General features: G+C 54.2%; 1 protein-coding gene across 2 annotated transcripts; it reads left to right on the plus strand.

Annotated features, from left to right (window-relative positions):
- Positions 1-169: 169 nt before the first annotated feature.
- On the plus strand, positions 170-22221 carry MAG (myelin associated glycoprotein). 2 transcript variants are annotated; one of them, XM_008969200.4, is made up of 12 exons: positions 195-272; positions 2336-2391; positions 3488-3556; positions 3715-4083; positions 7562-7858; positions 8146-8403; positions 10456-10716; positions 18284-18571; positions 18957-19053; positions 20330-20429; positions 20693-20737; positions 21701-21838. In XM_008969200.4, exons 3-11 carry the CDS (start codon positions 3511-3513, stop codon positions 20723-20725), a joined length of 1749 nt encoding a protein of 582 aa, XP_008967448.1. In that variant the 5' UTR covers positions 195-272; positions 2336-2391; positions 3488-3510; the 3' UTR covers positions 20726-20737; positions 21701-21838. The 2 variants fall into 2 exon arrangements, with proteins under 2 accessions (XP_008967449.1, XP_008967448.1); XM_008969201.4 differs by lacking the exon at positions 20693-20737 and having other exon boundaries at positions 170-272; positions 21701-22221.
- Positions 22222-24075: the final 1854 nt, after the last annotated feature.

Here is a 24075-nt window from a genome sequence, read left to right on the forward strand (position 1 = left end):
AGATGGGGAGAGAGCAAGGCAGCCACTCCCGACCCCTCCAGGAAAGAGCTAGGAGAACCCAGGCGTCAGGCTGCCCAGTCCGAGCCCCGTGGTGACAAGGGCCCCTTTGTGCCCCCCTCCCCCGGGGGTAGGGAGGAGCTGGGCCCTGGAGGCAGGCGGCCCCTGGCACCCAGGGGGAGGGGAGGGGCTGGCAAGTGGGGGCCTAGACCCTGGAAGGCAGGGGACTGCGAGCTGGGCTGGCGGAGCAGAGGTGCAGAAGCAACTGAGTCCAAGTGAGTATGGTGGCAGGGAGGCCAGGGCAAGGGGAGCAGGGCACCGGGGCAGTGGCACCCAGACGTGAGCAGGGTCAGGTGCTCTGGGTGAGGGAGCGTCGCTGTGCACCGCTACTGATTTAGGATGCAGGAGAGTGTGGCTTGGGGCTGCTTTGGGGATGGGCTCGGACCATCGCTGGGGCAGCGATGGGGCTCTGGGAAGAAACCACAGAGACAAAAAACAAAGGGCCCCCCCTCAGCACCCCTCGTGGGTGAAGATTTTGCAGGAGAGGTTTCCTTGGGGTTCCCGAGTGCGGGGCAGATGGGGTGGAGGAGGTCTGCGTCTGGCCGAAGAATGGAAGGATGTCCAGGTGATCAGACACCTGCAGGCTGCAATCTGGGAGGTGGATGGGGGCAGTGGGCTGTGAGTGACCGCATTCTAGCACCTGGACACATAACAGGTGTGTGTGTGTGTGCGCGCGCGCGTGCGTGTGCGTGCACACACATGGCTGCCCATGCACCTTCCTCTGTAAGCCTCAGTCGACTTTTCTTCATTAATCCCCACTAAGGACACTTTTTATTTTTCGTTACTTTTTTTTTTTTTTTTAAGAGACGGGACTCTCACTATATTGCCCAGGCTGGTCTCAAACTTCTGGGCACAAGAGATTCTCCCAACTTGGCCTTCCAAAGTGCTGGGTTTACAGGCGTGAGCCACTGCGCCCGGCCCCAACTACGGAAACTTTTTAGATGCATTTGTCCTCGTCCCATCCTTCCCTTGGCATTTTAATCCAACAGACCTGCTGTACATATGTTTATGGACTGTGGCCACACACACTGTAATAGCTGAGGTTGATTTGGCCCCCATCCCGAGAACTTGTTTTCCCCGCTGTTAAGAGTGCATGGTCTACCTGCTTGTTTCATGTCTGCCCGGGCACGTGCTCATCCTCATCTGCATCTCTCTCCTGTACCTTCCTGTCACAGGTGCAAGGGCAGCGTCGGCCAGGTGTCCATCGGCGCGTGTCTGAGTGGACGCGTCTATAGCCATCCTCAGTGTGTGTGTGCAGTTCCTTGCATCTTTGTTAGCCTGGCATGCATGCTGGGCTGTGTGTGTGTGTGTGTGTGTGTGTGTGTGTGTGTGTGTGTGTGTGTGCTGAATGCCAGGGCTGTGTCTGTCCAGGTGTGTGTGGACAGCAGCAGAGGCATTGCATGCATGCCTTGGGAACTATGTGAGTGCCAGCCCATCCCTGTGGGCACAGGGGTCCCTGTGCCTGTCTGTGTGTTCAGGGTCCTGTCTGGGTGTCTGTATGAGTCTCTGCTGCGTGTGCCTGCCCCTTCTGGCTGGGGCTACATCTGTCACATTTCATCCCCGCGATTGGATGTGTCTGTGCATGTGTCTCTGTCCGTGGGAAGAGGGCGGTGAAGGCTGGGAAAAGCAATTGCTTGGAAACCCTGGCTGCAACCCCAAGGCAACCCACGGAGCAGCAGGGTGCCAGGGGCTCGCTAGCCCCCACCCTGGGCCTTCCTGGCCCTGCTCAAAGCCCAGCCAGGAGTGCCTGACCCCTTTCTTACTCCCCACTTACCCTGAAAGCCCCCCGCAGGCTATAACACCCTCTCCCCGAGGGAACAGGACTCTTTTGTACCGGGGACCAGCTTCTGGTGAGGGTGCGGACACCAGGGGCCATCTGTGGGGTGGGAGAGGGCGGCAGGAATTTACACGGCATGTTGGGAATGCTGATACTGTGAAACCCAGTCATTGATGGCTCTGGGTCCCTGCCCGCCACCCCCAGGCCCCAGCCGTGGGACATCTGCTCCCTCACTCCACTCGCCACACCCCTCAGTCTCACCCCCGTACCCCGATGCGGTCGTTCCCCCTTCCCTCCCCACAGTTCTCCGACACCCCAGCTTGGAGGGAGTTGTTGCCAGAGAGTGGCTTCGAGGCTGTGTGGGAGGGTCCCAGGCACAATGGGAGGCCACATGGGCAGCCTGACAACAGGTCACAACCCATGCAGGAGATACTGAAGCGGGGGTGGGTTGGGCGCCTCGATCCTGCCCCCTTGCACCTGAGTGACTCTTGTTGCATGCAGGTTGTCTGGCGGCTTCAGGTGGACCCAGAAGACGTCCCCAACTCAGGGAGATTCAGGTGAGGGGCAGGGTACCAACTCTCTTCCCTTGCTTCAGCTTTGCAATGCTGGCCCTGCCTTGGCTCTCTGGTTCTTACTTTCTGGAGATCTCCAGGGGCATCACGGTGACAAAGATAATGATCAGCACATCATCACTGCATAGAGACAGGACATGCAGCTAAGACTGCAGACCAACTGTGTGGCCTTGGGCGAGTCACTTAACCTCTCTGGACCTCAGCTATAAAATGAGGATAATGCATCTTCCTCAAAGAGATCCAATGAGTTAAGACAGCAGAATAAGCAGTGAGGGCTGGCTCATGGCCAATGCCATAGAAGGGTTTATAATTCTAAGTAATAGCAGCAGGCCGGGTGAGGCGGCTCATGCCTGTAATCCCAACACTTTGGGAGGCTGAGGCAGGAGGATCGCTTGAGCCAAGGAGTTCAAGACCAGTCTGGGCAACACAGAACATGGCAAGACTCCCATCTCTAAAAATAATAATAATAATAACCAAATAAATAAACTAAAATAAAATTAGCCAGGCATGGTGGTGTGTACCTGAGGTCCCAGTTACTCTGAAGGATCGCTTAAGCCTGGCAGATTGAAGCTGCAGTTGAGTGAGCCACGATTGCACCACTGCATTCCAGCCTGGGCGACAGGGCTGAGACCCCATCTCAAAAAGTAAAAAGTTAAAAAATATCAGCAGACCAGGCATGGTGATTTATACCTGTAATCCTTTGGGAAGCCAAGGCAGGAATATTGCTGGAGGCCAGGAGTTGAAGACCAGCCTGGGCAACATAGTGAGACCCCACCTCCACAACCATTTCCACAAAAAAGAAGAAAAATTAACTGGGTGTGGTGGCGCATACCAGAAGCTGAGACAAGAGGATAACACGAGCTCAGGATTTTGAGGCTATAGTGAGCTGTTATTGTGTCACTGCATTCCAGCCCGGGCAATGAAACAAGACCCTGTCTCAGAAAAATAAGTAAATAAATGCATAAATAAATAATAATAGCAGCAGCAGCAGCTAACATATGAATGGGCCCCTTCCTGAAGCCCAGATGGAACACCCCCTTTCACTTCCCCCAGCCTTTAACCCTCTCCTCTCCCTTTCCAGCGATCACTCACTCGCTGTACAGAATGATATTCCTCACGGCACTGCCTCTGTTCTGGATTATGATTTCAGGTAACGGCTGACAGGTGCTGGGGACCTAAAGGCTTTGGCCCCTGAGCAGGTTGGAGGTGGGTCCCCACAGCCCCCCGGCATGTGGTCGGGGATGGGAGCTGGAGGGGGTGATCGGGTAGGACGTGTCCCTGAGCCTCAGCTCTCCTGCTTGCCCGCAGCCTCCCGAGGGGGTCACTGGGGTGCCTGGATGCCCTCGTCCATCTCGGCCTTCGAAGGCACGTGCGTCTCCATCCCCTGCCGCTTTGACTTCCCGGATGAGCTGCGGCCCGCTGTGGTGCATGGTGTCTGGTACTTCAATAGCCCCTACCCCAAGAACTACCCCCCGGTGGTCTTCAAGTCGCGCACCCAAGTAGTCCACGAGAGCTTCCAGGGCCGCAGCCGCCTCCTGGGGGACCTGGGCCTGCGAAACTGCACCCTCCTGCTCAGCAACGTCAGCCCCGAGCTGGGCGGAAAGTACTACTTCCGTGGGGACCTGGGCGGCTACAACCAGTACACCTTCTCAGAGCACAGCGTCCTGGATATCGTCAGTGAGTCCCCAGTGGTTGTGCAGGCACCGGGAGCTGGGGCAGCGGGGCGGGAAGGAGTGTGGCCGGAAGGCCTCCCCGCACCTTCCCCAGCAGGCCTGGATGGCAGATCTGGGAGGTGCTGATTTGGCTGGGGGTGCAAACCTCAAGGCCCACGCAGACCATGCAGATGACAGACATGAACAAAGCAGGGCCCCAAAATAGTCTTGCTGCCCTCAGGGGGAAACAGGTGCTGCTACTCTTTTGGAAACACCTGGAGAAAGGCAGTGGGGCCAGGGGGTAGGGGCAAGGCTGCTGGGTCTCCACTTTAGTGTGGTGATCTTGGGCAAGTGATTTAACTTCCTTGGGCCTTGGTTTTCTTTTCCGTAAAATGGGGATAAGAACAGCACTTAAGGCAATGAGTGAAAAGCCATCAGATGCCCAGAGCAGCACCTGACACGTGGCCCCCAGCTCTGGCCAACAGAAAGCAGGGCGGTGGCTGTCAGGTGTTCTGAATTTTCAAGATAAACCAGAATTTTGGATTATTTGGTGTAATCTCCTAATTCTTAAATTTTGGCTGCTGATTCAGATTTCTTTTTTTAAAATCCTTTAAGCCAAATAGAATACAGCTATGGTCAGACATGGCAATCAGAATAGGGCACACTGCCTGATTTCAGGGATCCCCCTGCCTCATTTCTGAGTGGCGCTGCTGCTTGGAGTCCTCAGCGCTGAGTCCCTGTGAGAGAGCCGGGTTCACCCTGGTGCAGAAAGAGACTGCACAGGTGCAGTACACACACACACACCACTCTACAGAAATCACACACTACACACTGCACACTCTACCTACACACTACCCACACACCACACACACACCACACACTACACATACATCACACACTACACAAACCACACACCACACACTGCTCCTGCTACCTACACACTGCCCACACACCAAACATACACATCACACCAAACACCACACACACACACCACACTACACAAACCACACACCACACACTGCATACACTACACACACACTACCCACACACCACACCACACACCACACACACACACCACACTACAAAAACAACTCACCACACGCTACACACACACCACACACACCACACCAAGCACACACCACACACATCACACACTACACAAACCACACACCACACACTTCATACACTACACACACTACTCACACACCACACACACACACACCAAACACACACACCACACACACACCACACTACAAAAACCACACACCACACACTGCATACGCTACATACACACTACACACACACCACACAAACACCACACCAAACACACACCACACACCCACCACGCTACAAAAACTACACACCACACACTGCACATGCTACACACACACTACCCACACACCACACCAAACACACACCACACACTAAACCACACACCACACACTGCACATACTACCCACGTACCACACACACACCACACACCACATAAACTACACACCACACACCACACACTGCACACACTACCCACACACCACACACACTACACACACTACACACACCACACACACCACATACATACACCACACACTGTACATGCTACCCACACACCAAACACACACTACACACTACACACTGCACAAACCACACACACACTACACCCTATATACACTATACACATACATGCACTACCCACACATCACAACACAAACCACACACTCCACACACAACAAACATGCACAACACACACTACACAAACCACACACCAACACACAACACACCAAACACACACCACACACACATACCACACTACAAAAACCACACATCACACACTGCACATGCTACACACACACACCACACCAAACACACACCACACACTACACAAACCACACACCACACACTGCACATACTACCCACGCACCACACACACACCACACACCACATAAACTACACACACAGTGCACACACTACCCACATGCCACACACTACACACACCGCATACATATACCACACACTGCCCATGCTACCCACACATCAAACACACACTACACACTGCACAAACCACGCACACACTACACCCTATACACACTACACATACATGCACTACCCACACATCACAATACAAACCACACACTCCACACACAACAAACATGCACAACACACACTACAAAAACCACACACTGCACACACACCACACAGTACCCAAACCACATGCCACACACCACATACTCTACCTATACACTACCCACACACCAAATACACACCACACACCAAACACACACCACACAAACCAGACACCATGCACACACCACACACACAAACCACACACTATACCCACCACACACTGCACACACACACCACACACTACAGAAACCACACAACACACACTGCAGACACTACCCCTACACCAAACACACACCACGCACTACACACAAATCACATGCTACACAAACCATGCACACTACACCCTACACACCCTGCACACATACATGCACTACCCACACACCACACACATACCACACACTACACACAGCACACACACACCACACATGATACAAACCACACACCACATACTACACTCACACCACACAAACCACACCACACACACACCACACACCACACACACCACGTACTACGCAAACCACATACCACACACGACCCAAACTACACAACACCCTACATACACTGCACACATACATGTACTACCCACACATCACACACACCACACATGACACAGACCACACACCACATACACCACGCTCTACACTCACACCACACAAACCACATATCTCACACACACAACACACATGACACAGACCACACACCACATACACCACGCACTACTCACACCACACAAACCACACGACACACACAACACACACTGCACACATACCATACACAAAAACCACACACTACACACATACATCACAAACACACCACACACTACACAAACCACACACATCACACTACACACATGCACCACACACCCACACCACACACACACACACACACATACCTACACACACACACACACACTCACATGCCCGGCGGAGGGTAAACCAAGCAGGCATGGGAGAGGAGAGCCGCTTGGGAAGTGATGAGGTGTGGGGAGCCCATGCTGACGCCAGAGCCACAGGGTTTGTAGCCAGTGTTACCTGGTGCCAGCTGCAGCCTCAGTTTCTTCATCTCAAAATGAGCAAAATTACAGTCCTCACCCTCTCGCTTTGCGGGAGGGACTGGCAAGTTAAACACCGTCAAGTGCTCTGGCCACGACACTGTGATTTTCATTACGATGGCACTCTGGTGGCTCCGTGGAGGGCTCCGGGGTGACCAAGAGGAGGAAGGGTGAAGGGAATTCTGAATCCGGAGGCAGGGAGCGGAGGCGGTACCGTTGAGGAGTACCATTGCCAGCAATGGAGGTGGACAAGGAGGAGGGTGGGTGGGGTGGGACCGGGACCGTAGCCCAGTGCTGCTTCCTCAGCCCTCCCTTTCCCCGCCTCATATAGACACCCCCAACATCGTGGTGCCCCCAGAGGTGGTGGCAGGCACGGAAGTGGAGGTCAGCTGCATGGTGCCAGACAACTGCCCAGAGCTGCGCCCTGAGCTGAGCTGGCTGGGCCACGAGGGGCTGGGGGAGCCCGCTGTGCTTGGCCGGCTGCGGGAGGACGAGGGCACCTGGGTGCAGGTGTCACTGCTGCACTTCGTGCCCACGAGGGAGGCCAACGGCCACAGGCTGGGCTGCCAGGCCTCCTTCCCCAACACCACCCTGCAGTTCGAGGGCTACGCCAGCCTGGACGTCAAGTGTGAGCCTGGGTGCGGGCGGGGCGGGGTGGGGCGGGGTCCGGGGAGGGGGTGGACCTGGGGATGCGGCCGGAGGCGGGGCCGGGCCGTGATGGGGGCGGGGCCATGCCCAGGGCCAGGCAGGGATTGGGGGGTTGGGTGGGACGGGGGCGGAACCAGGCAGTCCTGGGGGCGGGGCCAAGGCTGAGGGCGGGGCCGGGCAGTGTTGGGGGCGGGGCCGGGCTGGGAGAGGGCACTGGGCCGGGTCCCCAGCACCTGCTCACTAACCTCGCTGTGTCGCGGGCCTTAGACCCTCCGGTGATTGTGGAGATGAACTCCTCGGTGGAGGCCATCGAGGGCTCCCACGTGAGCCTGCTCTGTGGGGCTGACAGCAACCCCCCGCCGCTACTGACCTGGATGCGGGACGGGACAGTCCTCCGGGAGGCGGTGGCCGAGAGCCTGCTCCTGGAGCTGGAGGAGGTGACCCCCGCCGAGGACGGCGTCTATGCCTGCCTGGCCGAGAATGCCTATGGCCAGGACAACCGCACCGTGGGGCTCAGTGTCATGTGTGAGTGGCCCACTCTGTGCGTCCACACGCCCACCTGCAGCCGAGAGATAAAGGGAAAGGGGCCTCATCCAGGGCGAGCACGGGCTGGGTCCCGCAGGGGACCGGCCATAAACACAGTCGAGGCCAAGGTAGACAGGAGGGTTGCAAGTCAAGGTGTACCTTCATTCTTTCCACAAGAATCTGGGGAACACCTGCTCTGCCTCATCCTCCTTCCAGGACAAGACCCAGGCCTGCCTCCTAGGGAAGCCTATTAACTGCAGCTTCCTGGGGGCAGTTCCTGATTGTTCTGGGACTTGATGTGGGCCTGGCCCCAGGAATCTGCGTTTTACTTTATAAAATTTTTTTGGAGACAAGGTCTTGCTCTGTTGCCCAGTCTGGAATGCAGTGGCACCATCATAGCACCACTTGCCCTCAAACTCCTGGGCTCAAGCAAGCCTACTACCCCAGCCTCCTGAGCAGCTGGGCCTACAGGTGTGCACCACCACACTCCAGGCTAATTTTCAGATTTTTTTTTGTAAAGGTGGGATTTTGCTATGTTGCCCAGGCTGGTATCAAACTCTTGGGCTCAAGCAAGCCTCCCACCTCAGCCTGCTGTGCTGCTGGGCCCACAGGCAGGTGCCACCACACCCAGCCAATTTTTCTATTTTTTTATAGAGACAGAGAATCGATATGTTCCCTGGGCTGGTCTTAAACTTCTGGGCTCAAGTGATCCTCCCGCCTCAGCCTCCCAAAGTACTGGGATTAGAGGCATGAGCCACTGTGCCCGTCCAGGAATCTGCATTTTTAAATGAATTCCATTGTAGTTCTAATGAGAGGGTTGAGGGGACTTCAGGCCTCATCCAGCCCCTTGTATGCACATTTATATTACTGGGCCAGCAAGAAGGGAGCTGGTCAGAAGAGGATTCTTAGCTGAGAACCAAAGAGATACCATTCATTCATTCACAAATGTGTACTGAGGCAAAGTGCCCAGCACTGGGGATATTAATAATGACAGCCGCAGCCAACATTTACTCCACAGCTCTTGAGTGCTTTTTTTTTTTTTTTTTTTTTTTTTTTTTGAGACAGTCTGGCTCTGTCACCAGGCTGGAGGGCAATGGAGCAATCTTGGCTCACTGCAACCTCCCACTTCCCTGTTCAAGCAATTCTCCTGCCTCAGCCTCCCAAGTAGCTAGAATTATAGGCGCACAACACCACACCTGGCTAATTTTTGTATTTGTAGTAGAGACAGGGTTTCACCATGTTGGCCAGAATAATCTCAAACTCCTGACCTCGTGATCTGCCCACCTCGGCCTCCCAAAGTGCTGGGATTACAGGCGTGAGCCACCACACTCAGCCTAATTTTTGTATTTTTAGTAGAGATGGGGTTTCACCATGTTGGTCAGGCTGGTCTCGATCTTCTGACCTCAGGTGACCTGCCTACCTCAGCCTCCCAAAGTGCTGGGATTACAGGTGTGAGCCACCACGCTCGGCCTCCTGCGTGCTTTTGACATGCAGTCTTCCCCCCGGCATTCCCACAGCTGGCTCTGCCCACCTCCTAGGCTCGCTGAAGCCTTCCCCCATCATCCTATCCCAAACTGTAACTACCCTGATCTTCCATACCCTCAGCCCCTTTATTTTTCTCTACACACTTCTTCCCATCTTACAAATTATATATTTTATTTAATTACATCGGCTGTTTCCACATGGGCCTTGTTCAAGCTAGAGCAATGCCTGTCACTCAGCAGGTTCTCAGTGAATGTTGGATGATCACCCCTATGAGGTTGGAACTATTATGAAGCCCATTTTCCAGATGAGAAAAGTGAGGCCCAGAGAGGTTAGGATGTGGGTCCACACACAACTGGACAGGGGTAGAGTAGGGATCTGAAGACAAGCATGCTGGCTACCAAGCTGCTGTTCTTGGAAATGAGATAGCCAGGACTGGGGTCACCTGAGCCTTCCTGAACCGGTGTGCTAGGTTTGGGGTGGGATCTGGGGTCATATCTGGGGGTGGTAGTTGGCTGGCAGAAGAAGCACCTCCTGGGTTCTGACCATCAGTCCCGTCCTACCCCGCAGATGCACCCTGGAAGCCGACGGTGAACGGGACAATGGTGGCCGTAGAGGGGGAGACGGTCTCTATCCTGTGCTCCACACACAGCAACCCGGACCCTATTCTCACCATCTTCAAGGAGAAGCAGATCCTGTCCACGGTCATCTACGAGAGCGAGCTGCAGCTGGAGCTGCCGGCCGTGTCACCCGAGGATGATGGAGAGTACTGGTGTGTGGCTGAGAACCAGTATGGCCAGAGGGCCACCGCCTTCAACCTGTCTGTGGAGTGTGAGTACCTTCCGCTCCCCTATGCTGGGGATGGACGGTTCCGTGGGGGACACCAGGGTTACTGTGGGTGCCCATGCATCCCAATCAGTATTGGCTTTGCCTGTCCTCCGCAGAGACAAGGAAGGGAGGGCAGGGAAGCTGAATTCACAGCAGGAAAATAAAATCCCATCTGAGAATATTGTGTTCCCACATCTGGGAGTGGGCTTTTTTTTTTTTTTTTTTTGAGACAGAGTCTTGAGTCTTGCTCTGTCACCTAGGCTGGAGTGCAGTGGCAGGATCTCGGCTCACTGCAATTGCTGCCTCCTGGGTTCAAGCAATTCTCCTGCCCCAGCCTCCTGAGTAGCTGGGATTACAGGCGCTCGCCACCACACCTGGCAAATTTTTGTATTTTTAGTAGAGACGGGGTTTCGCCATGTTGGCCTGGCTTGTCTCAAACCCCTGACCTCAGATGATCTGCCCGCCTCAGTCTCCCAAAGTCCTAGGATTACAGGTGTGAGCCACCACTCCCAGCCTGGGGTGGGCTTTTGACCAGTGAAATTTCTGGATCATGTGGCCACTGCCCCTCTGCATTAACCAAAACAATGACCATGATCTCTAACCTGTGTAGAATGTCGCTATGTACCAGGCACTGTTGGAAGCGCTGTACAGCAACCCACTCATTTAATCCTCATGACATCTTCATGAGGGAGGTTCTATTACTGTTCCCCTGTTTACGGAGAAGAAAACTGAGACCCAGAGAGGTTATGCCACTTGCCTAAGTTCCCACAGCCAGGAAATGGCAGAATTTGAGGTTTGAATCCAGGCAGTCTGGTTCCATTCTTCTTCCCTGCCCAAGGCTGACCTCATCCTATGTTATGACAGCAGAATACATTGATGGGGTAATTGTTATACACAAAAGGCTGTGCGGCTCTGTGAGAGGTGGAGGATAGGGCTGAGAAGACACCACGCTTATGAACAGGTACAGAATAGCTGGAGAGATGACATAGATGCACATAAAAAGCTACTGTCTTGGAAATGAAACTCACCATTGCACCGCTGGCCAGCGCCTCTCATCTCCTCACTATGGACTGTGCCACCTTCTCCCACCAACCCTACCCCCACAGCCATCACTCCAGGTTGTAGCAGCCAAGTCACAGTTTTGACTCCCCTTCCTTAAGCAACTCCCTCTGGAATGTCGCCTTCCTGTTTCCATTTCCCCTGCTTCCTCCCAAGTTCCTGTTGGCTTCTAGCACTCCTCTCCAAACTTCACCTCTCTGGTCTTCATGATGCCCACAATGGCCCCCACCACACAAGTTTGCCAGAAGGTTCGATGACATTCAACATGCAAAGAATTCAAAGCAGTGTCTGCTACACAGTACATGCTCTGTGCTGTGTACATGGCGACAATCAGTACATGGCAGATACAGGTTAGTCCTGGGGGGCAACCTCTCGTGGCAAAGCCGTCCCTCTCCTGCTGACCTATAATCTTCAGGCACTTTCCCTCGGTTCTGTTCCCTAGCGGGGTTGATGTGATCCTGGCGCGGGGCTGCGTGGTCCCCTGCTCCCTCCATCTGTGCGTGCTGTCCTGGGCCAGCTTCCCCCTCTGGTTGTCCCCTGTTCCCCGTTACACCCCATACCAGTGATTCTTCAGTTTAAGAGTCAGAGAGAGGAGCCGATGGGAGTGCTTGAACAAGCATGCAGCACCAACTCACATACATTTTCTGGTGGGGCGCAGATCTCTCCTTTATAGTAAGAGCAGCGGGCAGCAAATGTGCATTAGGGGCCTGCCCTGGGCCAGACCTTGAATCCTCTACAGCTGTTTTCTGGCTCAGTTCTTATTATTATTATTATTATTATTATTATTATTATTATTTTTTTTTTTTTTGAGACTGCGTCTCGCTCTGTCGCCCAGGCCGGAGTGCAGTGGCACGATCTTGGCTCACTGCAACCTCTGCTCCCCCGTTCAAGCGATTCTCCTGCCTCAGCCTCCCAACTAGCTGGGATTACAGGCATGCGTCACCATGCCCAGCTAATTTTTTATTTTTAGTAGAGACGGGGTTTCTCCATGTTGCCCAGGCTGTTCTCCAACTCCTAGCCTCAAGTGATCCACCTGCCTCGGCCTCCCAAAGTGCTGGGATTACAGGTGTGAGCCACCATGCCCAGCCTATCTGGCTCATTTTCAATTCTAGGGTCACCCTGTGAAACAGGGGTCTGTTATCATTATCCCCTTTACCAAGGAGAAAACTCAAGGGCGGAATTCCCTGAGGCCAGGCAGCTATAAAAGTGGGTCCGAGCCCGGTAATTCCAGACTCCTGTCTGCCCCAGCTGTCAAACCTCTGGCTGCCTCACCTCCCTCACAGCTCTTAGCACTCCAGGACTCAATCTGGCTTCTCTTGAAAACGAACACGCAGGCAGATGTGGAGTGTGCAAGCCTCACCCTGCTAGAGTTGAGGGGAGCAGTGGCCCTGTCCCCTGCCCCTCCTGCCAGCTCCCCACTCTTCACCCAGGCCTGTGTCAAAGTGCTTGCCCTTGGAGAGTACGACCCTCAGGCCCCCTCCCTCTCCACACAGTCAATGTTCCCTGGCACCAGGTCTCCAATGTTCACTGACAATGATGGTGACCCTTGAGCAGGGCCTTCTGTCTTACCTGCCAACCCCAGAGCCCTGAACGGCACGGGGCATGCAGGAAGTGTGCAACCTTACCAAGTGCCTGAGATGTCTAGGGAACTAGCTTGAGTACGTTGTATGCATTGACCTATTTTGTTCTTACAACCATGTGATTGAGGGGAGGGTACCATTCTTCAACCCAGTTTAATACAAGGCATCAGAGGTTTGACTGGCATCCAGTCCCAACAGGGCTGAACAGACCTGGGCTAGAATCCCAGCTCTGTCGCCATCCTCCTGCCTGAGCTCAGGCGAGTGACTTCAGCTTTGTAACCCTTAGCAAGGGTTCATAACAGTATCTTACCACAAAGATGGCTGTGAGAACTAAGAGAATTAGGCTGGGCGTGGTGGCCCACACCTGTAATCCCAGCACTTTGGGAGGCTGAGACAGTTGGATCACTTAAGGCCAGGAGTTCGAGACCAGCCTGACCAACCTGACAAAATGCCATCTCTACTAAAAATACAAAAATTAGCCAGGCGTGATGGCGCACACCTGTAGTCCCAGCTACTCGGGAGGCTGAGGCAGGAGAATCGCTTGAGCCCGGAGGGGTGGAGGTTGCAGTGAGCTGAGATGGAGCCAGTGCGCTCCAGCCTGGATGACAGAGTGAGACTGTCCCACCCCCCCACTCCAGCCTGGGTGACAGAGCAAGACTATCCCACCCCCCCACTCCAGCCTGGATGACAGAGCAAGACTGTCCCACCCCCCCACTCCAGCCTGGATGACAGAGCAAGACTGTCCCACCCCCCCCACTCCAGCCTGGATGACAGAGCAAGACTGTCCCACCCCCCCCACTCCAGCCTGGATGACAGAGCAAGACTGTCCCACCCCCCCACTCCAGCCTGGATGACAGAGCAAGACTGTCCCACCCCCCCACTCCAGCCTGGATGACAGAGCAAGACTGTCCCACCCCCCCACTCCAGCCTGGATGACAGAGCAAGACTGTCCCACCCCCCCACTCCAGCCTGGATGACAGAGCAAGACTGTCCCACCCCCCCACTCCAGCCTGGATGACAGAGCAAGACTGTCCCACCCCCCCACTCCAGCCTGGATGACAGAGCAAGACTGTCCCACCCCCCCACTCCCCCCACAAAAAGAAGAACTAAGAGAACAATACTGAGTGTTCATAGTGCTACGTACTCTGTGGATATTGGATGTCATCATCTTTCTCACTGATTTTTCCTTTGGACTCCAGGTTAAATATTTGTTGTGTGTTTTGCTGCTGAGGTTTTGCTCATGTGACCTCTCTGCTGGAATGGTTCTGTCTATCCACCCATGAGTACTTGGGTGGGATGTTACGTATTTTTATTGTTTTATTTTTGTTTTTTATTTTTTTGAGACAGGGTCTTGCTCTGTTGCCCAGGCTGGAATGCAGTGGTTTGATCATCGCTCATTGCAGCCTCAACCTCCTGGGCTCAATTGATTCTCACACTTCAGCCTCCTGAGTAGCTGGGACTACAGGCACACATCACCATGCCCAGTTAATGTTTTAATTTTTTGTAGAGATGGGGTCTTGCTCTGTTGCCCAGGCTGGTCTCAAACTCCTGGGCTCAAGTGATCCTCCTGCCTTGGCCTCCCAAAGTGCTGGAATGACAGGTGTGAGCCACCGCGCCCGGCTGGGATGTTAAGTGTTTACAACACACTTGCGCGCCTCTCTTCGGAGTCCCGTAGCCCCTTGTGAGTTACTGACTGTAACCCCCTGGTTTGCACAGATGAGAACCCCATCCTGGAGGCCCAGGAGCCTGAGTGGCCTCACCCAGCCAGTAGATGGCAGAGCTGGGATTCAAGCCAAATCCATCCCACCACAAACTCCTCATTCTTTGTACCTTTGTCTTAGAGGTTTGTCTAGAGTCCCATAACAGTTTCCGCAGCTTCACAGGTTGTCTGAAAAGATACTAAGCACGTGCACCGGCAGGGTGTCGGCGTTCCGCCAACATCCAGGTCAAACACTTTGTCACCAGAGCACCAGCGGGGCTGTCTTGAGTGGAAGTGCTTTGAAAAAGTTTTATGTCTGTCGGTTCAGGTTTGCTGTTATTAATGTACTCTGTGGTGTGTTAGCTGGTTAACGCTATAGCAAGCATATTGCATCTCTGCCCGAACAGGACTTTTTATTCAGTAGACTTAGAGATGTTTGCACAGAGGTTCCCATTCCTGCCGTGAATCCGTGTGCCCGTGTGACTCCCAGGTCCACCACCGTTACTGGCACATTCTTTTTGCTGGCAATTGAAAATAGGTGGGGTAGGTGAGCCAAGGGTCTCTTGCCTGTGTGTAAGTGGGTTTTGGTGAGAACTCACTGAGAACCAGTGCTCAGTCTAGAGCAAGCCAAGGAGGGTGCTGGACTCTCCGGCCAAGAAAGAGAACATAGTTTAAAAAGCAGCATTCTGTGCTGTAATAACAATTTCGTATTTTGGTACAAAAATTAGCCAGGCATGGTGGCACGCACGTGTAGTCCCAGCTACTCAAGAGGCTGAGGCAGGACAATCACTTGAACCTGGGAGGCAGAGGTTGCAGTGAGCAGAGATCGCGCCACTGCACTCCAGCCTGGGCGACAGAGAGACTCCATCTCAAAAATCATAGTAATAACAGTAATAATAATAATAATTTCATTTTGGAAAATGAAAGAAAAAAACCTACCAGTACTATTTTTGTAATCCAGTGGCAGCAAAGCAAAGCTCAACCAAGTGACTTTGGGTGGAGGGTGGTGTTTGGTGCTAGTGGCAGGAGGGAATCTCATGGGTGAGGGAGGGCCGGGGTTCAAGGGGGCTTTAGGGGAGGAAGTGGGGGGCATCTGCAGCGCAGACTGAAAGGAAGGAGCAGAGCCTGGAAGCCAGAAAGGAGGGGATAGTCTAAGCCTGTGTGAGCCCCAAGGGTCTGGGGAGGCCGGGGGCTGGGAGAGTTCCATGGTTCCTCCCTTCTACGTGTGGGGCCCAGAGTGGAGAAGGAGCAAGCTCCTGTCTTGATGGAAACAGGAGGCCCCTTATATCAGTGTGTGATGCAGGGAGGGTGAGTGCTGGGGAGGAGAACTGAGTGAGGCAGGGAGTGAATGATACGTGGAGCGAGGTGCAGCTTCCCTGGGTGGTCAGAGAAGGAGACGCCGCGTGGGTAGAGGCCAGTTTGGAGCAAGGGAGGGCGTTCCACAGGCAATTGATGGAAGTGTTCCAAGTTGAGGGAGAAACACACAGACCCTGGAGTGGGAGAAAGCTCCACGATTTTCAGACACAGCAAGGAACCGGTGTGGCTGGAAAGGACTAAGCCAGGGGGAGAGAAGGAGAGAGCGTGTGGTCAGGCAGGGACTGAGGGGCCTTGTAGATGAAAGACTTTGTATTTTGGGCTGGGCACAGTGGCTTGCGCCTTATAATCCCAGCACTTTGGGAGGCCAAGGCAGGAGGATTGCTTGAGCTCAGGAGTTCAAGACCAGCATGGGGAACATAGCAAGACCCTGTCTCTACAAAAACAAACAAAAACCCTCCAGTAACTATCATGAGTATGACAGATTTACCGTCCTCTGCAATTCTGAACATAAAGCTTTAAAATCAAAAGGCTTTTTGCAAATTTGGCACCACCCTGATTTGACAGCAAAATCTCGCCTAAAGAACACAAGGCTGTTTGTAATCTATACTGATTTCATTTAGGGTGAATATTCGTACTTTTTGCTGTATACATTACATTGAACTATGCGAAATTTTTTCTGCATGTCAAAAATGGTCAAATGTGGCTGGGCACAGTGGCTTATGCCTGTAATCCCAGCACTTTGGGAGGCTGAGGCGGGAGGATCACTAGAGGCCAAGAGTGCAAATGAGCTATAGTACTGCCACTGCACTTCAGCCTGGGCAACAGCACCAGACCCTGTCTCTAAACGATAAAAAATAAAGGATTTGTATTTTAGGTGAACCACGGAGCAACAGAAGGAGGGTTTTGAGCAGAGAGTGCCATGATCTGATTTATGTATTACAAGGTGAATGAGGTTAGAGAGAGTGTAAGAGCCAGGGCCCAGGAGAAACGGCCCGTCCCTGTGACATAGTGCTCTGTCCAGGCTGAAGCTGAGGCTAGAGTCACCTCAAAAGTGGCACCAGAAGAATTGCCCCAAGAGAGCACCCCAAACCACCCCGAAATGAGGCCACTTGGGATTCCAAAGAGAGAGGCACTAAACCACCAGGTGATCATCAGTCCAAAGCATTTGGGAGGGGAACTTGCACAGTGCTACGGCGAGAGAAAGGGAGGGTCTACCCAGACACGTCCGTGAGGGTCAGGGTATGGGTTTACATGAGGGTTTAAGGAATTTGGCCCAGGGCTGGGGCTGGTTTCTTTCATTCTTTCATTTTTGTTGTTGTTGTTGTTTGGGGTTTTTTTGAGACAGCGTCTCATTCTGTCACCTCGCCTGGAGTGCAGTGGCGAGATCTCAGCTCACTACAACCTCTGCCTCCCAGGCTCAAACGATTCTCCTGCCTCAGCCTCCTGAGTAGCTGGGACTACAGGTGTGCACCACCACACCTGGCTAATTTTGTATTTTTAGTAGAGACAGGGTTTCACTATGTTGGCCAGGCTGGTCTCGTACTCCCGACCTCAAGTGATCCACTCACTCTTCGGCCTCGCAAAGTGCTAGGATTACAGCAGTGAGCCACCATGCCCGGCCTCTTTCAGTGTTTTGAGCAACAACCTAAACACCTTTATCAGTGCCTGGGAATGTTCAAGGCCCCAGGCGTGGGTTAGTGACGCTTGCAGTGAAAACAGGCAGCCGGCGGGGTTGTAGTGAGGTCAAGGCGCTCTCAGTCAGGACAGAGAAAAAAGGAGGGGAAATTGGAGGGCCCTACATGAAGCTACCGCCCCCATCCTTGGCCGCACTGGCCTTGCCTTGAGCCAAGGAGTCTCCCGGGCCGGGCCTCGCGTTGGCTCCGGGCCACCCTCTGTCCTGATTTTGCCCCTGCAGTCGCCCCTGTGCTCCTCCTGGAGTCCCACTGCGCGGCAGCCCGAGACACGGTGCAGTGCCTGTGTGTGGTGAAGTCCAACCCGGAGCCGTCCGTGGCCTTTGAGCTGCCGTCGCGCAATGTGACCGTGAACGAGAGCGAGCGGGAGTTCGTGTACTCGGAGCGCAGCGGCCTCGTGCTCACCAGCATCCTCACGCTGCGGGGGCAGGCCCAGGCCCCGCCCCGCGTCATCTGCACCGCGAGGAACCTCTATGGCGCCAAGAGCCTGGAGCTGCCCTTCCAGGGAGCCCGTGAGTGGCGTGGACTTGGGGTGGGAGCCACAGGAGGGAGCGGGCTCGTCTTGGATCCAAGCTCCCAAGGCTGACCAACAGCCACAGAGCATGGGCTATGCAGATTGACAGAAAGGTCAAATTCTCCCTTTCTGGTTGGAGAGGAGAAGCCGCCCTGAGTTTGCCCCGAGTTTGCTAGGACCTTTGAGGTATGAGCCCCTCCCCAGGGCCCTCTAGCATGAAAGGGATTGCCCTGGCACGAGGAGGCTCCGTGCCAATCAGTCAGTGCAAGGATGCCCCGGCTGTGTGAATACATTGACTGTCATCCCAGCACGTCTCCAAAGTTCTCAGGTGTCGTCACCACCACCCATAGCCCTAAGGGCGCCTGGGTCTTTTCTGTCCTCAGATCGACTGATGTGGGCCAAGATCGGGCCTGTGGGCGCCGTGGTCGCCTTTGCCATCCTGATTGCCATCGTCTGCTACATTACCCAGACACGCAGGAAGTGAGTGCCAGCTGGGGCTGATCTGGGGATGGGAGTCTCCAAAAAGGGGACCTGGTGGGAGATGGAGGCCCAGAGTGGGTGGGGGAAGGCAGCACCATAAGTGTAGAGAAGGCAGATTCTGTTCTGGGAATGTTCAGCTGGACAGAGGAGAGAGGGTTCCTGTTAATTCCAGCCCCTGCTGGTCAGGGGCACACCAGGGCCTGGGCTGAGCCCTTTACACACATCATTTGAGACCTGTTTCCCCACATTCTATTTTGACAGCCTCCCTATCTCTAGGAACTCTCCCCTACACACTCCAGTGTGGTGGGGAAAGCCCAGGTACCCCACTGCAGCCACAGCAGCAGGTCCACTTGACGCCAGAAGCCCCAAAGATTACACACATCTGGGGCAAAAAAAAAAAATAGGCCTTGGCCGGGCGCGTTGACTCACGCCTGTTATCCCGCACTTTAGGAGGCCAAGGAGGAAGGATTGCTTGAGGCCAGGAATCTGACACCGGCCTGGGCAACATAGCAAGACCACATCTCTAAAAAATTTTTTTTAAATTAGCCAGGCATGGTGGCACACACTGTAGTCCCAGCTACTTGGGAGGCCGAGGTGGAACGATTCTTGAGCTCAGGAATTAGAGGCCAGCCTGGGCAACATAGGGAGACCCCATCTACAAAAAAACGAAAAAGTTAGCTACTAGTGGCACGTGCCTGTTGTCCCAGCTACTCGGGAGGCTGAGGAGGGAAGATCGCTTGAGCCTGGGAGATTGAGGCTGTAGTGAGCTATGATTTCACCACTGTACTCCAGCCTAGGTGACAAAGAGAGACCCTGTCTCTAAAAACAAACAAACAGACAGACAGACAGACAGACAGAAAGCCTCTCCAGCCCCAAACCACACCCACCTGGCCCAACTCAGCTGCAGCCGTGTTTCTTCCTTGTGGCACACACATCAGCTGTCCTGAGAAATAAATTAACCCCTCTGCTCCACATCCTGGCGGCAAGAGGGGCAGAAAGACCCAGAGCCTATGAGGGGAACCTGGAGAATCCAGGCGGGGGTCCTGAAAAACGGCAGAGCTCAGGGGCCAGGTGGCTCATCCCCAGCCGGGCAGGGGCCACAGAGGTGGGAAGGATGGGCTGTGTGGGTAGGAGAGGCTGGTGGTTCTGAAAGGGCTGCTTGCCACATCTTAGAGATGGGTGGGAGAACTCTGAGGTCCCCTGAGCCAAACTCCTAAAACACGTGGGGGTGCAGAAAGGGAGGGCAGAGAGAGGTCTGACGAGTCCTGCCCTGCAGAAAGAATGTGACAGAGAGCCCCAGCTTCTCGGCAGGGGACAACCCTCCCGTCCTGTTCAGCAGCGACTTCCGCATCTCTGGGGCACCAGAGAAATACGAGGTAAGGACCAGGCTCCAGGCTGGCCTGGGAACCTGGATGCCAGGGACACTGAGGGCCTGGGAAGGGCCTGTGAGGCCAAGGGGCAGGGGAGTGGGAGTGGCCTCTCACAGGAGGAGAGGAAGGACATTCCGGGGCTGGGTTGGACCTGGAGGCTGGGGAGGAGGTGCCCAGGCTGAAGCTGTGTAGGGGGCGATGGGACGTGGGGCCTAACGGCCCCCTCCCCTCCCTGCCTGTGTCTGTGACTGCATTTCCTTCTCCAATAGTCCAAAGAGGTTTCTACCCTGGAATCTCACTGAGCGCCCCAGGAGGTAGGTTCCGGGGGCCTCAGTGTGCCCTCCTCTGGGCCCTCCTTGGGCCCTGGGGTTGGCGTGCATGTCCGTGTGTCCCTGTCAGGCGTCAAGGTGGTCTCTGGTGATGTCCGGGCCTGCCCAGCGGTGCTGGCCTTGTCTAGTCTGTCCTGTTGCAGCTCCCTTCTGTCTGTGGCCACCGTCCTGTGTGTCCAAATTCCTGTGGCTAGGGGGTGGAGGGAGGGGTGGGAAGCGTGGGGGGAACCCACATGTCACCTGCAGGACCTCCCAGATTGAGGGCGGACCCATGCAGGACCCATGGGGGGGCACGTACCAAACCAGGTATTTCCAGGAATTTGGAAAGATGGGGTCCTGACTAGGTGGTTTTCACCCAAAAAGGTATTAGGGGTTACATTGTGTGCCCTCAAAACTCCTATGTTGAAAGCTTCCTGGACGGGGGCAGTGGCTCACACCTGTAATCCCACAACTTTGGGAATCTGAGGCGGATGGATCACTTGAGGTCAGGAGTTTGAGACCAGCCTGGCCAACATGGTGAAACTCGGTCTCTACTAAAAATACAAAAATTAGCCAGGTATGGTGGCGGGTGCCTGTAATCCCAGCTACTTGGGAGGCTGAGGCAGGAGAATTGCTGGAACCCAGGAAGTGGAGGCTGCAGTGAGCAAAGATCGAGCCATTGCAATCCAGCCTGGGTCTCAAAGAAAAAGAAGAAGAAGAATAAGCTTCCTGGAGAAACTGAATTTGTAGGCAAATTTCAAGTTCAGCAATGATTAACACTGGCAGAAGCTCCAGAGTGGGACCCGGTGACCGCGGGGCTCGCTGGGCCTGTGGTCCTTGAGAAAGGAGGTTCTCGCAGGGATTTATTTGGGACTGAACTCAGGAGCTCTGAGGGTGCAAACACTCTGGCCTCTGCATTGGGAAAAGGCAGGGAGCAGGACCCTGCTAATGGGCGGTTTCCCCTCTTAGAGCGAGAGGCGCCTGGGATCTGAGAGGAGGCTGCTGGGCCTTCGGGGTGAGCCCCCAGAGCTGGACCTGAGCTATTCTCACTCGGACCTGGGGAAACGGCCCACCAAGGACAGCTACACGCTGACGGAGGAGCTAGCTGAGTATGCTGAAATCCGGGTCAAGTGAAGGAGCTGGGGGCAGCCTGCGTGGCTGACCCCCCTCAGGACCCTCGCTGGCCCCCACTGGCTGCGGGCTCCCTTCCTCCCAAAAGTAGCGGGGGCTGGGGCAGGAGGGGAATGAGGCAGGTGACAGTGAGGTCCTGGGGGCCTGACCTCCCCCTCCTTCCCAGCTGCCCCTCCTTGCCAGCACCCCCACGCCCTCATTATGGCTCCTCTCTAACCTCCTTTACCCTCATCTGTCTGGAGGGGAGCTCTGTCTGTCCGTGTTATTTATTGCTACTTCCTGCCTGGTCTCCTGCCCCCACACCTGGCCCTGGGGCCTGTACAAAAGGGACATGAAATAAATGCCCCGAAGCCAAATGCTAGTCTAGATCCTGATGCTTTCTGACCCGCCTTTGGGCAGCCTGCCATCCCACCGTCTACAGAACGATGACAGAATTTCTCCTTGCCCTCGGCTGAGCCTGGTATGCAGGTAAGGGCCCAGGGATTTTAGCCTTGAACCCAGGGCCAGTGGCCGTTAAGTTGCTCCCACTCTGAGCTGGTAGCTGCGAGCTGGGTCTGGTTTGACTTATGGATGATTTCACATAAAAATCCTCATGCTGGTTTTTGCCGCAGTCAGATCAGCTGACAGCACCAGGCTTGCACTTGTACGTGGACATGACTTGCTGAAAGGGAGGGTCCTGTGCACTGGCCGCAGTCCCCACCACTCCCTATTGTCCCACACCTGGCCGGCTTCCTGCACTGAGATTACCTCCTGGTCCCTGCAGCTTGGAGTGCGAGCCACACATCTAGGTCTCACCAGCCCGTGTTGGTTTCACCCCCATCTCTCACATTCATGCTGCAATTTGCAGCGTCAGCCTTTATACATCACTACATTCAGTTCAAGAAACATTAATTAAGCACCAGCTGTATACTGAGCCCTTTCTAGAGGCTCAGGCTGTCCTGAGAAGGGTCTCCTAGGACAGCTCTGTGACGATGAGAACACTGAGACTTAGAGAAGTTAGGTGATTTTCCCAGGGTCCCAGAGCTCGGAAACGGTGTGTGCAGGCCATGGGGTTGATGCTTCTGATTCAAATGCGCTCTTTCTTTTCTTTTCCCTTCCTCCCTCTCTCTCTCTCTTTTTTTTTTTTTTTTTGATGGAGTCTGTCTCTGTCACCCAGGCTGGAGTGCAGTGGTGCAATCTCAGCTCACTGCAACCTCTGCCTCCTGGGTTCAAGTGATTATCCTGCCTCAGCCTCCCAAGTAGCTGAGATCACAGGCACTCGCCACCACGCCCGGCTAATTTTTGTATCAAATGCACTTTTTCTATAATACCTGTCAGGAAGTTAAAAAGGGCCAGAGTGTCTGGTGTAAATGGGATTAATAACTAACAGTTGTTGAACGCTTTCTATGATTCTACCCAGTTTGCATTAATTAATCTCCATTAACCTCATTTACCTTCCCTAATAACTATGACAATGGTTCTCAAAGTGTGGTCCCTAGGCAGCAGCATCAGCAGCACCCAGGAACTTGCTAAAAAGGCAAATTTTCAGCCCCCACCCTAGACTTCAGGAATCAAAAACCCTGGGGTGGGGCCCAGAAATCTGTGTTTTGAGAAGTCCTTGGTGGATTCTGATGTACGTGCACGTTTGAGAACAAGCAGCTGAAGCATGGAGAAGTTACATCAGTTCTGTGGTCCCCAATTGTTAGCAGTGGAGCCCAGATTTGAGCCCCAACCACTGGCTCCGGAGGCCACACTCTGACGCTGTGCTACACGGCCATCTTGGTGAGAACCAACAGCTGCTCACAGAGCCCGGGTGCTGGAGGAGCAGTAAGGTTAAGCTATGGGCTGCGGGCAGTGAGGGCAGGGTTTCCTAGACGGCAGCTCTCCCTGATTTTTTTTTGTTTTTTGTTTTTTTTGTTTATTTTTTGAGATGGAGTCTCACTCTGTCATCCAGTCTGGAATGCAGTGGCACGATCTCGGCTCACTGCAACCTCTGCCTCCCAGGTTCAAGCACTTCTTCTGCCTCAGCCTCCCAAGTAGCTGGGACTACAGGCGTGTGCCACCACACCCAGCTAATTTTTGTATTTTTAGTAGAGACGGGGTTTCACCATTGTTGGCCAGGCTGGTCTCGAACTCCTGACCTCAAGTGATGCGCCCAACTCACCCTCCCAAAGTGCTGGGATTACAGGCATGAGCCCCTGTGCCTGGCCTCTCCCTGCATTTTGAAGAAGGCA

Source organism: Pan paniscus, chromosome 20 (assembly GCF_029289425.2).
Source record: "Pan paniscus chromosome 20, NHGRI_mPanPan1-v2.0_pri, whole genome shotgun sequence".
Taxonomy (NCBI): Eukaryota; Metazoa; Chordata; class Mammalia; order Primates; family Hominidae; genus Pan; species Pan paniscus.